The sequence below is a fragment of the Pristiophorus japonicus genome, chromosome X (assembly GCF_044704955.1).
Source record: "Pristiophorus japonicus isolate sPriJap1 chromosome X, sPriJap1.hap1, whole genome shotgun sequence".
Classification (NCBI taxonomy): Eukaryota; Metazoa; Chordata; class Chondrichthyes; family Pristiophoridae; genus Pristiophorus; species Pristiophorus japonicus.
In genome coordinates, this window is record NC_092010.1 from 34241042 (window position 1) to 34256196 (window position 15155).

At 44.8% G+C, this 15155-nt stretch overlaps 1 protein-coding gene across 1 annotated transcript in view; it reads right to left on the reverse strand.

Annotated features, from left to right (window-relative positions):
- Nucleotides 1–15155, reverse strand: part of LOC139240963 (leucine-rich repeat flightless-interacting protein 1-like) — a 35641-nt gene that overhangs the window by 5581 nt on the left and 14905 nt on the right. Inside the window, exons 2-5 of the mRNA XM_070869556.1 lie at nucleotides 13570–13656; nucleotides 6982–7017; nucleotides 4767–4937; nucleotides 1978–2067 (exon numbers count right to left, since the gene is read on the reverse strand). Coding sequence (XP_070725657.1) covers nucleotides 1978–2067; nucleotides 4767–4937; nucleotides 6982–7017; nucleotides 13570–13656 — 384 coding nt within the window. The remainder of the gene's footprint in view (nucleotides 1–1977; nucleotides 2068–4766; nucleotides 4938–6981; nucleotides 7018–13569; nucleotides 13657–15155) is intronic.

Genomic DNA, 15155 nt, shown 5'->3' on the forward strand with positions numbered 1-15155 from the left:
ATAAATGCTGGCCTTGCCAGTGACGCCATGAATGATTTTTTTTTTTTAAAAAGCATATTGGGCTTTAGGCTTGGGTGATTCATGGTCAGAGCATTCAGGAGGGTGGTGAGGAACATAAGAAATAGGAACAGGAGAAGGCCATACGGCCCCTTGAGCCTCTCCGCCATTTAATACGATCATGGCTGATCCGATCATGGACTCAGGTCCACTTCCCTGCCCACTCTCCATAATCCCTTATTGTTTAAGAAACTGTCTTTTTCTGTCTTAAATTTATTCAATGTCCCAGCTTCTACAGCTCTCGGAGGCAGCGAATTCCACAGATCCACACCCTCAGAAGAAATTTCTCATCATCTCTCCTTTAAATGGGCGGCCCCTTATTCTAAGATTATGCCCTCCAGTTCTAGTCTCTCCCATCAGTGGAAACATCCTCTCTGCATCCACCTTGTCAAGCCCCCTCATAATCTTACACGTTTCGATAAGATCACCTCTCATTCTTCTGAATTCCAATGAATAGAGGCCCAACCTACTCAACCTTTCCTCATAAGTCAACCCCCTCATCCCCGGAATCAACCGAGTGAACCTTCTCTGAACTGCCTCCAAAGCAAGTATATCCTTTCGTAAATATGGAAACCAAAACTGCACGCAGTCTTCCAGGTGTGGCCTCACCAATACCCTGTACAACTGTAGCAAAACTTCCCTGCTTTTATACTCCATCCCCTTTGCAATAAAGGCCAAGATACCATTGGCCTTCCTGATCACTTGCTGTACCTGCATACTATCCTTTTGGGTTTCATGCACAAGTACACCCAGGTCCTGCTGAACTGCAGCACTTTGCAATCTTTCTCCATTTAAATAATAACTTGCTCTTTGAATTTTTTTCTGCCAAAGTGCATGACCTCACATTTTCCAACATTATACTCCATCTGCCAAATTTTTGCCCACTCACTTAGCCTGTCTATGTCCTTTTGCAGATTTTGTGTGTCCTCCTCGCACATTGCTTTTCCTCCCATCTTTGTATTGTTGGCAAACTTGGCTACGTTACACTCAGTCCCTTCTTCCAAGTCATTAATATAGATTGTAAATAGTTGGGGTCCCAGCACTGATCCCTGCGGCACCCCACTAGTTAGTGATTGCCAACCCAAGAATTAACCATTTATCCCTACTCACTGTTTTCTATTAGTTAGCCAATCCTCTATCCATGCTAATATATTACTCCCAATCCCGTGAACTTTTATCTTGTGCAGTAACCTTTTATGTGGCACCTTATCAAATGCCTTCTGGAAGTCCAAATACACCACATCCACTGGTTCCCCTTTATCCACCCTGTTCGTTACATCCTCAAAGAATTCCAGCAAATTTGTCAAACATGACTTCCCCTTCATAAATCCATGCTGACTCTGCCTGACCGAATTTTGCTATTCCAAATGTCCTGCTACTGCTTTTTTAACAACATTTTCCCAACCACAGATGTTAGGCTAACTGGTCTATAGTTTCCTGCTTTTTGTCTACCTCTTTTTAAAAAAAATAGGGGTGTTACATTTGCAGTTTTCCAATCTGCTGGGACCTCTCCAGAATCCAGGGAATTTTGGTAAATTACAACCAATGCATCCACTATCCCTGCCGTTACGTCTCTTAAGACCCGAGGATGCAAGCCATCAGGTCCAGGGGATTTATCTGCCTTTAGTCCCATTATCTTACGGAGTACCATCTCCTTAGTGATTGTGATTGTGTTACCCCCACCCCCCCACATAGCCCCTTGACTGTCCACTGTTGGAACTGGTAAACATCTGTGGGGGCCTGAGGAGGAACAGGGTGAGTGGTAGGGGGAATGGAAAAGATTAGGCAGATGGGCTTGGCACCCAAAATTTCCAAGAGAATTTTTTCCACTGATCAAATGTAATTTCCCCAAGGCCTTGGGGGGTTGGGGGGCAGGGGTGAAATGTACTGCAAGGCAGACTTTGCTTTAATACCTCTTACCTTGCTTTTCTTTCTCTCCTCCAGCTGCTCCTCCAGGCAATTAATCTTCTGCTGCAAGACATGCTTGGCAACTTTCTCTGTCTCCAGTTCCTGTTAATGGAATTGAGAAAACAGCAATCACTCAACAGCTTTCACGTTAAATAGATTGCATTTTTATTTAATTTTAAATTTACTGTTTTTTTGTATTTATTAAGTCGAGGGATGTCATTGCTTGGAAAGGAAAGAAAGGAAAGGAAAGGAAAAAGAAAGGAAAGCACCCTTGCTCTTCCAGTGACATCTCCGATACCAGATCATTTTGTACCCCATCTTGGCGCTGGATTGTAGGCAGTTTTATGAGGAGTTTGCTGACGATACAAAGATGGGAGGAAAAGCAATGTGTGAGGAGGACACACAAAATCTGCAAAAGGACAGAGACAGGCTAAGTGAGTGGGCAAGAATTTGGTAGATAGAGTATAATGTTGGAAAGTGTGAGGTCATGCACTGGCAGAAAAAAAAATCAAAGAGCAAGTTATTATTTAAATGGAGAAAGATTGCAAAGTGCTGCAGTACAGTGGGGCCTGGGGGTCCTGGTGCATGAAACACAAAAGGATAGAATGCAGATACAGCAAGTGATCAGGAAGGCCAATGGAATCTTGGCCTTTATTGCAAAGGGGATGGAGTATAAAAGCAGGGAAGTTTTGCTACAGTTGTACAGGGAATTGGTGAGGCCACATCTAGAGTACTGCGTGCAGTTTTGGTTTCCATATTTACGAAAGGATATACTTGCTTTGGAGGCAGTTCAGAGAAGGTTCACTAGGTTGATTCCGGAGATGAGGGGGTTGACTTATGAGGAAAGGTTGAGGAGGTTGGGCCTCTACTCATTGGAATTCAGAAGAATGAGGGGTGATCTTTTCAAAATGTATAAGATTATGAGGGAGCTTGACAAGGTGGATGCAGAGGGGATGTTTCCACTGATGGGGAAGACTAGAACTAGAGGGCACAATCTTAGAATAAGGGGCCGCCCATTTAAAACTGAGATGAGGAGGAATTTCTTCTCTGAGGGTTGTAAATCTGTGGAATTCGCTGCCTCATCGAGAGCTGTGGATGCTAGGACATTGAATAAATTTAAGACAGAAAGAGACAGTTTCTTAAACAATAAGGGGTTATGGGGAGCGGGCAGGGAAGTGGACCCGAGTCCATGATCGCATTAAATGGCGGAGCAGGCTCAAGGGGCCATATGGCCTACTCCTGCTCCTATTACTTATGTTCTTATGTAAATAATGGCATAAAACACTTAATACTATGAGTATGCAAATATTAGTATGCTAATAAAGTAGGACTAAATATGTCTTCAGAATCCATGGAGAACATGAATGTGTCAGAATATGGAGTAGTATGGGTGAGAGCAGTTTCATATTAGAGACTCTCGGTTGGAGTTGGGGGAGATTGATGGAGCTCTATAGACAGGAGAAAGACAGACAGACTTGCATATATATATATATAGTGCCTTCACGACCACCGGACGTCTCAAAGCACTTTACAGCCGATGAGGTACTTTGAGAGTGAAGTCACTGTTGTAATGCGGGAAATGCGGCAGCCAATTTGCGCACAGCAAGTCCCACAAACAGCAATGTAATAATGACCAGATAATCTGTTTTTGTGTCATGTTGGGCGAGGGATAAATATTGGCCAGGACACTGGGGAGAACTCCCCTGCTCTTCTTCAAAATAGTGCCATGGGATCTTTCACGTCCGCCTGAGAGAGAGCAGACAGTTTAAAGTCTCAGCCGAAAGATGGCACCGCCGACAGTGCAGCACTCCCTCAGCACTGCACTGGAGTGTCAGCTTAGATTTACGTGCTCAAGTCTCTGGAGCGGGACTTGAACCCACAAGCTTAACACAATACCTGGCTTTATTGGTACAGGTTGTACCTCTCCAGTCCGGGACTCTTTCTTCCGGAAACATCCCTGGTCTGGCATCAGTCCCAGCGTGGGTGGCGTCCATTGAAAAAAAAAAAAATGGTGGCTCCGCTTGTTAAACATATGTGTGATGCATTTTGGATGACAAATCTCGACAGCCTTGCCCTGGCCAGCTAGAGGTTTTACACACTGGCTGGTGCTGTGGTTTGCCACGCGCTCCTCGCTGCCGAGACCGCCTTTCCTTGCCTGATTGGCGGCGGGCGCGCATGCTCTGAAGGCTGCAGTGCCGGGCTGAGCCGACATCTCTCTCCTCCTCCCCCTGCCACCAGTCTGGGAGGGGGGCGCGGTTGTTGTGTGTGTCTCGGTGTGAGGAGGCTGCTGTTTTCCACCAGTCAGGCTCTGCTCGCGGCTTACACATGGACTGGCACCAGATGTAGGATCGTAGGTAAGGGTTGGCGTGTCTCCTTGACTTTATCTCTGATCTCTAGTTTTTTGTGTGTGTATGTATGTGGTTTTTTTGAGGTGTTGGTGTTGATTGAGGTAAGCGAGCCGGGCAAGGGAAGGAAAGGCGGCTGACTGAGGCGCCGAAGCTGAGCCCCGAGGATTTTTTTAAACCGGTGAGATTTTGGCTGACTAAATGCTGCGCAGTAGGCTTCTGTGCAGCGCATGCGCAGAACACTTGCGTGTCATTGTCAGCAGCATCGTCACCAGTTGACCTCCTGTGGTTCGGAAAATTCTCTGGTCCGGCACCGGTGAGATCCCAAAGGTGCCGGACCAGAGAGGTCCAACCTGTACCTTCTAATGATGGTCATTGTCTTGAAGACAACTTGACACGATCGAGCTCCTTTAAATTGCAAGTCAACATGAAAGTCAGGGACACACTTGATCATACCCTGCTTATTTCTCGGTGTTTTCTGTGGAGCTCTGCCAGCTCTTCCTCTGTGCCCTCCAGAATATCCCTCAGTCGCTCCACCTCATACACAAGTAAAGTCTTCTCAGTTTCCAAATGACCGATCGACTGAACTGCGTCGAAGTACTTCTCTTCAAGGTCTTCTTGGGTGTCCTAAACAAAGACCAATACAAAACAATTGTACTCCTGTGTGGGGTTTGTATACACAGAAAACACAATTTTAATGACCATCTGTTCACATGTACAACATACTGGGTGTAACTGTAGGTGCGTGCACACAACTTGTGAAGGTTAACATGTAAAAATAGGCACCACTTATATTGTGAAAGTTAAAAAGTCTCAAGTGGATTTTGATTCTGTCTTCCTCCCAAAGAGTAAGAGATATCTGCAACAGACGCCCAACAAAATGAATGGTGTCAGTTAACTCCTCTTTTTAAAAAAAAAGACACGCTGGAGCAATATCTGGATAACAACTTGTATTTATATAGCTCCTTTAACGTAGTGAAACTTCCCAAGGCGCTTCACAGGAGGGTTTTGAATTAAAAAAAATTGACATGGAGTCGCATAAGGAGAAATTAGGGCAGGTGACTCAAGAATAGAATTGAAAATTATAAGGATAAGCGACCAAATACTCCACAGTATGTCATGATTTCTGTGCTGCTGGAGGGTACTGGACATGTTCTGTGTAGAGTACCACTGGTCAGAGTTAAAGACTGGAGGTTGCAAATACAGAAATGGCAACCTGGAGTTTTCACAAAGGTATCTTTCGGGGCCAAGGTGAAATTGTTGAGAATCTAATCTTCCTGGAAATTATCCATGGTTAGTCACCCTCTTAATTAAATGAGCAGGGTAGAGTCATAATAGGACACACTCCTGATCATGGGCTCGATATTCATCATATTACCGCCCAGAAACTCGAACTTCATAAAAAAAAAAATCATTTATCACCCAGATACCGCCCACAATACTGCAGGCGGAAAAATCAGTCATTTACCGCCGGCGGTATTCGGTACTGCTGTCCATCGTTTAAGGCCCAAATACCGCCCAAAATGATCATTTCATCATCAAGATCCATTTACCGCCGGACCTAAATACTGCCCTGAAAAAGCAGGTCTTACCCGATCTTAAGTGAACGGTATGGACGCCATTTTGGAAACGGGAGCATTGATGAAAGGCTGCTTAAAATTAGTATCTAGCGTCCTCAGAAACTGGAATTTCTTTTTCTGTTTTGTTTTCTTTATCCAGTTTAAAGTTTATCATTCAAGGCCCTTTCACTCAAATCGATGATTAAACAACTCCCTCCACACTCCCCCATCAGTATGTTGAATTTACAAAATAATTCCACACTGATCATTTTCCCTTCAAGTTATTTTTACTCTGTTACTGCAGTCATTTTGCTGACTGTTGGGCTCTTGTTCTTCACCCTAATGTTGAACATGGAAAACTGGCATGAACAAGTGGGCTGAATCCAATAGTTGGAAGTCCTAAGAATAGAGACTGTTAGCTATATTTATTTTAAAAAACGCAGGAAAAATGACCTCAGAAAAAAACAAAATCGCGCATGCGCAGAAGTTTGTTCTTTTCGCATTCGAGAAAAGAAAAAAGTCAAGCTCGATCGACTACAATGCCCGCCAGCGCCCACTACATACTACTCCCGCTACGACTCGAAAAAAAGTCACCAAATTAGCGGTCCTCGATCAGAGCGGTATGTGGGCGGTAAAAAACCTTGTATTGCCGGAATACCGCTGAGAAACAGGCGGTGGTGATACTTCACCAATTTCGGGCCCCATATTTCTTATGTCCTTATGTACCGTAAATACCCTGTGGGAGGAATGAGCTTAATGGCCTTTTCAAGTCTCATATTTTCTTCATGTTTTATCAGTTAAGCCATGCATTAGAGCAATACAAGGAACAAACAGTGCTCACGTTTTCTTACAGAACGGACATGGGGACATTAAAATGGACTTGTATAACAGGGCATATGGCAGGCAGCCAAGTCAATTTGTAATTAAATGCTCGCATTACTATTCCCATGTGTTGCTCAAGGACTCTAGTGACTTAAATAATAAGAGATAGTTTATACATACAAGCCCAAACACAACTACCACCCAAGTTTTTTTAAATTGAGTTTTTCCTGAATGGCAGTAACTGGAATTAATCAGTTAGTCACTCTGTCAACGAATCCCAAGACTCCTACCTGGTCAGCAGCTTGTTTTTCCAATAACTCCTCTATCTGTGAAATAAAAACAGAGCAAAGAAACACATAACTGTAGGTTGCTTCGAGAGCAAATCATGTGGCCAATGCCTATTTCAAAGAAAGTCTACTCATTCTTATACAGGCTTCCCCCTTGCCATTCACTTCAATTGCCTGAACGACTCCTCCCCCAAGTTTTTATTTTGTTCCAATCCACAGATGATGATGATGGCAAGAAGGACACGACATCCAAATAAGATGTGTCTCTCAACCTTCCGCCGTTTTTCCCGGGGCTTCCACCGAAGTTACATCGTTAGATCGGGAGAACCCCATCCCGTTATGTCTCATGACCCTACAGGTTGTGCTGTTCCTTTTGCAAAGTTACTGTGCCACAGCAGCCTAATGACACTGAATGCAGAACTGCTTCTGCAATTCCACAAACAGCATGTTTGCAATCTTTGTTGGGCCATCTCGGAGGAATCTCTGCTGGAATAGGTGCATCCAGCTGGGCTTCTTTCCCGGAGCCTCTGGCATTGCACAGGTTCCTGGTGTAATGTATACAGCTGTGAGTATGCTCACAGGTTTGTAGAGTTGTTGGCTCAGGCACGTGGGGAGATCCCGTCCGAACTGACCCCCGTCCGGACGGAATTCCTCATCGGCGCCAAACCCCGGAACCTCCCTCGGGAGCCGGCGCCTCACAACTGGAGCCTCCTCGGGGAAATCCCCTCCATGCCTTTCAGTTCTGCACGGAGGGGTTTCCTGTACGAGCTGCTCCTGCACACTCTCAACCTTGCCATCCTCGTCTGCCGTCCGGACACGCCATGGCGTACCATCTTGCCGTCTGGAGGAGGCGGGGGTCCCCGATGGAGTGCACTCTACGCGGGAGTCCTCCCACTATTTATCGGGGACTTGGCCTGGAGGGTGGTGCACGGAGCAGTCCCGTGCAATAAATTTTTAAGTCGGTTCACGGGCTCCCAGGCCGCCTGCAATTTCTGCGGTCTGGAAGAGTCCGCGTTCCACGTTTTTATTGAATGTGCGAGGTTGCAGCCCCTGTTCCATTATTTAAAGGGTCTGCTCCTCAATTTCTGGTTGCACTTCAGTCCCACACTCCTGATCTTTGGGCACCCTGTGCGGAGGGGAGCGGGTAGGTCCGAGGGCCTCCTCGTAGGACTGCTCCTGGGCACGGCCAAGGGTGCCATCAGCCGGTCCAGGCAGCGGGCGGTCGAGGGGATCGTTCAGCCTGACTGCCTGCCTCTCTTCCACGCCTACATCCGGGCCAGGGTGTCCCTGGAGATGGAGCACGCGGTGTCCACCGGTACGCTCGCGGCCTTCCGCGAGAGGTGGGCGCCGGAGGGACTGGAGTGCATCATCACCCCCAGCAGCCAAATTTTAATTTGATTTTATGTTTTAAAGTTTAATTTGTTTTAATTGCTGGGGTTTTTAAGTGTCCCCCTCCCCTTTTATAGGGGGCACTTGTAAAATATGGAATTTTAATGCCCTAAAAAATAAACCTACAAAAAAGGGCTGTTATAAGTGTCTGGAGTGTCCCCCAGATCGGGGGGCACTCGATCTAATGTTTATTTGTACTCCCCAAAAAGAGTTGTAGAGCTGTTGAGTTGCGAGTGGCTTAGCCAGTCACGTGATGTTCACAAGACTCAATAAAACCCCGGCCAGTTGGGTTCAGGGGATCCACAATGCGGCAGGTAGTTGTGAGCCTGGTGGATGAACTGGTCTGTGGCAAGGAAAATGTTGGAGTCCATCATTAAAGAAGCAGTAGCAGGATATTTGGAAAAGCAAAATTCGGTCAGGCAGAGTCAGCATGGATTTATGAAGGGGAAAGTCATGTTTGACAAATTTGCTGGAGTTCTTTGAGGATGTAACAAACAGGGTGGATAAAGGGAACCAGTGGATGTGGTGTATTTGGACTTCCAGAAGGCATTTGACAAGGTGCCACATAAAAAGTTACTGCACAAGATAAAAGTTCACAGGGTTGGGGGTAATATATTAGCATGGATAGAGGATTGGCTAACTAACAGAACAGAGAGTTGGGATAAATGGTTCATTCTCCGATTGGCAACAAGTAACTAGTGGGGTGCCGCAGGGATCAGTGCTGGGACCCCAACTATTGACAATCTATATTAACGACTTGGATGAAGGGACCGAGTGTAACGTTTGCTGATGATACAAAGATGGGAGGAAAAGCAAGGTGTGAGGAGGACATAAAAAAATCTGCAAAAGGACAGAGTTAGGCTAAGTGAGTGGGCAAAAATTTGGCAGATAATGTTGGAAAGTGTGAGGTCAGACTTTGGCAGAAAAAAAATCAAAGATCAAGTTATTTTTTTTAAATGGAGAAAGATTGCAAAGTGATGCAGTATAGCAGGACCTGGGGGTACTTGTGCATGAAATACAAAAGGATAGTATGCAGGTACAGCAAGTGATCAGGAAGGCCAATGGTATCTTGGCCTTTATTGCAAAGGGGATGGAGTATAAAAACAGGGAAGTCTTGCTACAGCTATATAAGGTATTGGTGAGGCCACACCTGGAATACTGCATGCAGTTTTGGTTTCCATATTTCCGAAAAGATAGACTTGCTTTGGAGGTAGTTCAGAGAAGGTTCACTAGGATGATTCCGGGGATGAGGGGGTTGACTTATGAGGAAAGGAGGAGTAGGTTGGGCCTCTACTCATTGGCGTTCAGAAGAATGAGAAGTGATCTTATTGAAATATATATGATTATGAGGGGGTTTGACAAGGTGGATGCAGAGAGGATGTTTCCACTGGTGGGGGAGACTAGAACTAGAGGGAATGATCTTAGAATAAGGGGCCGCCCATTTAAAACTGAGATGAGGAGAAATTTCTTCTCTGAGGGTTGTAAATCTGTGGAATTCGCTGCCTCATCGAGAGCTGTGGATGCTAGGACATTGAATAAATTTAAGACAGAAATAGACAGTTTCTTAATCGATAAGGGAATAAGGGGTTATAGGGAGCGGGCGGGGAAGTGGACCTGAGTCCATGATCAGATCAGCCATGATCTTACTGAATGGCGGAGCAGGCTCATGTGCCGTATAGCCTACTCCTGTTCCTATTTCTTATGTTCTTAATGTGTAGTGCGATTGTTAAACCTTTTGTTAATAAATCAACTAGTTCTTAATAGCAACGTGTTGCTATGAATTCTTAAGCAAAGAACCCAAGAAGCAAATACATTGCAAAATGGCGACGAAGATGGGAGTTTTTTCATGGAAGAAATTTTTGGTGAAATTTCCTTTTTATTAGAAGGCAAATGCAAGTAGAGCACAACTGAGTGGGCAAAAATTTGGCAGATGGAGTATAATGTGGGAAAATGTGAGGTTATGCACTTTGGCAGAAATAATAGAAAAGAAAATTATAATTTAAATGGAGAAAAATTGCAAAGTGCTGCAGTACAGAGGGACCTGGGGGTCCTTGTGCATGAAACACAAAAAGTTAGTATGCAGGTACAGCAAGTAATCAGGAAGGCAAATGGAATGTTGGCCTTCGTTGCAAGGGGGATAGAGTATAAAAGCAGAGAAGTCCTACGACAACTGTACAGGGTATTGGTGAGGCCACACCTAGAGTACTGCGTACAGTTTTGGTCTCAGTATTTAAGGAAGGATAAACTGGCATTGGAGGCTGTTCAGAGAAGACGCACTAGGTTGATTCCGGAGATGAGGGGGTTAACTTATGAAGATAGGTTGGGCCTATACTCATTGGAGTTCAGAAGAATGAGAGGTGATCTTATCAAAACATGTAAGATAATGAGGGAGCTCGACAAAGTTGATGCAGAGAGGATATTTCCACTCATAAGGGAAACTAAAACTAGGGGGCATAATCTCAGAATAAGGGGCTGCCCATTTAAAACTGAGATGAGGAAGAATTTCTTCTGAGGGTTGTAAATCTGTGGAATTCTCTGCCCCAGAGAGCTGTGGAGGCGGGGTCATTGAATATATTTAAGGCGGAGATAGACAGATTGTTGAGCGATAAGGGAGTAAAGGGTTATGGGGAGCGGGCAGGGAAGTGGAGCGGAGTCCATGATCAGATCAGCCATGATCTTATTGAATGGCAGAGCAGGCTCGAGGGGCCAGGAGGCCTATTCCTGCTCCTATTTCTTATGTTCTTATGTACAACAAGAACCTGTGAGCATACTCACAGATGCATACATTACACCTGGGAAGATTTTAATGGCAGAAAGAGACGAGGAAATACTAAAGGGTATAAATTTATTTGAAAAGTAAGGCAGTTCCGCTTCTTTAAAGTATTTGGTTCGCAGGCACCTGTCCCAAGCAACATTTACATTAGTGTGATAAATATACCAGATGTTAAATACTTGAAGGGAAACATTTATAGGGCTATGGGGAAAGAGCCAGGGAGCAGGATTAATTGGATTGCTCTTTCAAAGAGCAGTCACAGGCCCGATTGTGTGCTGTACCATTCTATGATTCCATATGACTGACTTCAACATGCTCGTTTTACTCCAGGTTTGTCTGGCTTTGAGAGGCTACGAAGCCTCACTGGGCGAGGGAGCAGATTTAACACTCAATTGGAATGACAATTCACCGAAAGATCGGGAGGCATCTCTGCAGATTACACATTCAGTTCCTGCTTTCCTCAGTAACTCCTATTAATCAACGTGCACCTTCCCTTTGGGCTGGATGTCAACCCAAGTCTGGATTACAATTCAGCTCAGAACAAAAGGTAAATGAACATCCCTTCTTATTGATGGGGACTTGGGGAGATATTAGAACAATGTCTGTTCATCTGTGGGTTGTGAGTTTGAATCGAGCTCAAAGAGAGGAAGGAAGGTCTCTCATATCTAATGGGAACTGGCTGCTTCAATTTACAGCTAGGTTTCTGTCCAGCCCCTGACGAACACAAATTTGCATCATCACAAAAACTATGATATCATAGAATCCTACAGCACTGAAGATGGGGCCATTCAGCCTGCCGTGCCTGTGCCAACTCTTTGAAAGAGTTGTCCAATTAATCCCACTCCAGCTTTTCCCCCCATAACCCTGCACATTAGAAATCAGGCTTAAATTATTTGATACCTGGAATTTTCCTTTTTATTCCAAACCCAATTTCTTTTTTGGAATGCTTGCTTCGTGCTTTAACAAAAGTTTGCAGTCAGCACCACTTATAAAAATTAGATCACGGTATTAAACCACTTGTATTTCTGTCTTTTAATATAAATGGAGCACATAGATCGTTATTGAGGGCTGTATAAATGTCCACTGTCAGAGCAAATTAATTCAGGAAATTCAGTGATCGAATTCAGCACAGAAAGAGGGCAATTAGAAGTGATGAATGGATAGCCTGTAATCAAACAATTCACCCAATCTCTCAGCAGAGGGAACAAGGTTTGTCATCCCTGCTCTTTCAGTTGAATCTTAAATCAAGTTCTGATAGGCGACAAGGGAGGGGATGGTCATATGGCTGGCCATCCTTCCCGGTTATTCATGAGCCGTGTCTCAGTGGGTCACACTCTCGCCTGAAATCAGAAGGTTGTGGGTTCAAATCCCACTCCAGGGACTTGAGCACATAATCCAGGCTGACACTCCCAGTGCAGTGCTGAGGGAGCACCGCACTGTCGAAGGTGCCGTCTTTCGGATGGGACGTTAAACCGAAGCCCCGTTTGTCCTCTCAGGTCCCCTGGCCAATATTATCCCTCAACCAACGTCACTAGATTATCTTGCTGTGTGCAAATTGGCTACCGCGATTCCTACAACAGTCACTACTTCAAAAAGTACTTCATTGACTGTAAAGGGCTTTGGGGCACGCTTGAGCTTGTGAAAGACGCTATATAAATGCAAGTGTTTTTTTAAAACGCAAGGGTGTTGGCAATTAAGCACACCCAAAATCCATCTAATTTTGAATATTGAAACTGCGCTGCTAAATACACAGGGACAGATGCAAAGTGCGATTAAAAAATTGCAAACTTTGTGTTAACTGCACCAGTTCACTGGGTGATAATTTATTCAAGAAAGGATTAGCCCGAACCAAAGAAGCAGTTTCATTATCTTTTCATTCGTGTTTCCAGAATTTTGAGGTTGTGCCCGCTTGTCCGACATTCCCGGAATTCAGTTAAACAAATCTACTTAATTCCACTTTATCCAATTCCTTAGTTAAAATCTGGGGTTATATCCCTCCTCAATCTGATTTTCGAAAATCAATCTGTCTTCGTAACACAGCAAATTACACTGCATGGAATTTATCTTGGAATAGACTGTCAAATCATTATTAACTTATTGCATACTTTCATGAACTAGTGTGCCGATTTAGTTGAGAAGAGTTAGTGCTGGGCAGTGGGATACTTTTCCACTTTTTGTACCCAGTGTCAGTATCATGTCTGACTGTAACAGCGTCTATGCTAATATAGGAAGGCCCAGCAAGGGACCGTTTCAACACACTGTGCCTCAATACAAAGATTTCTTTTTAATTTGGTGGTTTTATATCATCATCCATGTCATTTGTTCTGAACAGGAATCTGCTTTTGTCACACCAGCCATTTATCTCTACAGATACAGCTTGTGCTGGTGAGGACAAAGGATTAAGTGTGTATCTGGATACTATGCTTTACCTCTTGCTGCTGTCGCAGAAGTTTCTTTGCACAGACCTCTTTGGCCTCAGCAAATGAAGCTTTCCTGGCGTTGAACTTTGCATCTGCCTAGAAGAGAAACAGAAGGGGAGTGAGCCACATCACAGGTATCAGTCAACAAAATCAAGAGAAAGATTTTAAACATTTTTTTTTTTAAATTCATTCACGGGATGTGGACGTCGCCAGCAAGGATTTATTGCCCATCCCCAATTGCCCTCGTGAATCCACTTGCCTGGATGAGTGCAACTCCAACAATGCTCAAGAAGCTCGACACTATCCAGGACAAAGCATCCCGCTTGATTGACATCCCATCCACCACCTTCAACATTCACTCTCTCCATCACCGGCACACTGTGGCTGCAGTGTGTACCATCTACAAGATGCACTGCAGCAACTCGCCAAGGCTTCTTCGGCAGCAACTCCCAAACCCATGACCTCTACCACCTGGAAGGACAAGGGCAGCAGATGCACGGGAACACCACCACCTCCACGTTCCCCTCCAAGTCACACATCATCCTGACTTGGAAATATAAATTGGCCATTTCTTCATCGTCGCTGGGTCACAATCCTGGAACTCTCTCCCTAACAGCACTGTGGGAGCACCTGCACCAGTTCATGGCGGCTCACCACCACCTTCTCGAGGGCAATTAGGGATGGGCAATAAATGCTGGCTTTGCAAGCGACGCCCACATCCCATGAACGAATAAAGAAAAGTTACTTGAATACAACGGAGCGGCTTGCTAGGCCATTTGAGGAGGACAGTTAAGAGTCAACTACATTGCTGTGGGTCTGGAGTCATATCGGCCAGACCGGGCAAGGACAGCAAATTTCCTTCCCTAAAAGGACATTAGTGAACCAGATGGGATTTTACAACAATCCGGTAGTTTCATGATCACCATTACTGAGACTAGCTTTTTATTCCAGATTTATTTAATTAACTGAATTTAAATTCCCCAGCTGCCGGGGTGGGATTTGAACTCAGGATCATTAGTCCAGGCTTCTGGATTACTAGTCCAGTAACATAACCACTATACTACTGCACCCGATTGAAGAGGTTGATCAATCCTGGCATCAGCACTGACAGCCACAATTCCACCGGCTTACCAACAAGAACGTTTGGGCGAAAATAAAAATTCGACCAAAATCAACGCTATTTATTTTATATACATCTTCCTTCAACTTAGTGATTATGAGGGTCAGCAGGCTGCATTCTCCTTTGTCAGCACAGGTCAATGTTTAGTTGGATCAGGTGGGCTTGCTGCTGGGTGATGCAGAGTGTTTCATATTCACCTCTATGAGGGGAGTTAGCAGTGCTACTGAACAGAAGAAACTCATCCTCTCTCACTTTACAGGTCCCTTAACAGCATACTTCATCCTTTATTGCAAGGGGGTTGGAGTATCAGAGTAAGGAAGTCTTACTACAATTGTACAGGGCTTTGGTGAGACCATACCTGGAGCACTGTGCACAGTTTTGGTCTCCTTATTTAAGGAAGGATATACTTGCCTTAGAGGGGGTGCAACGAAGGTTCATTAAATTGATCACTAGTGTGAGCGGGTTGTCCTATGAG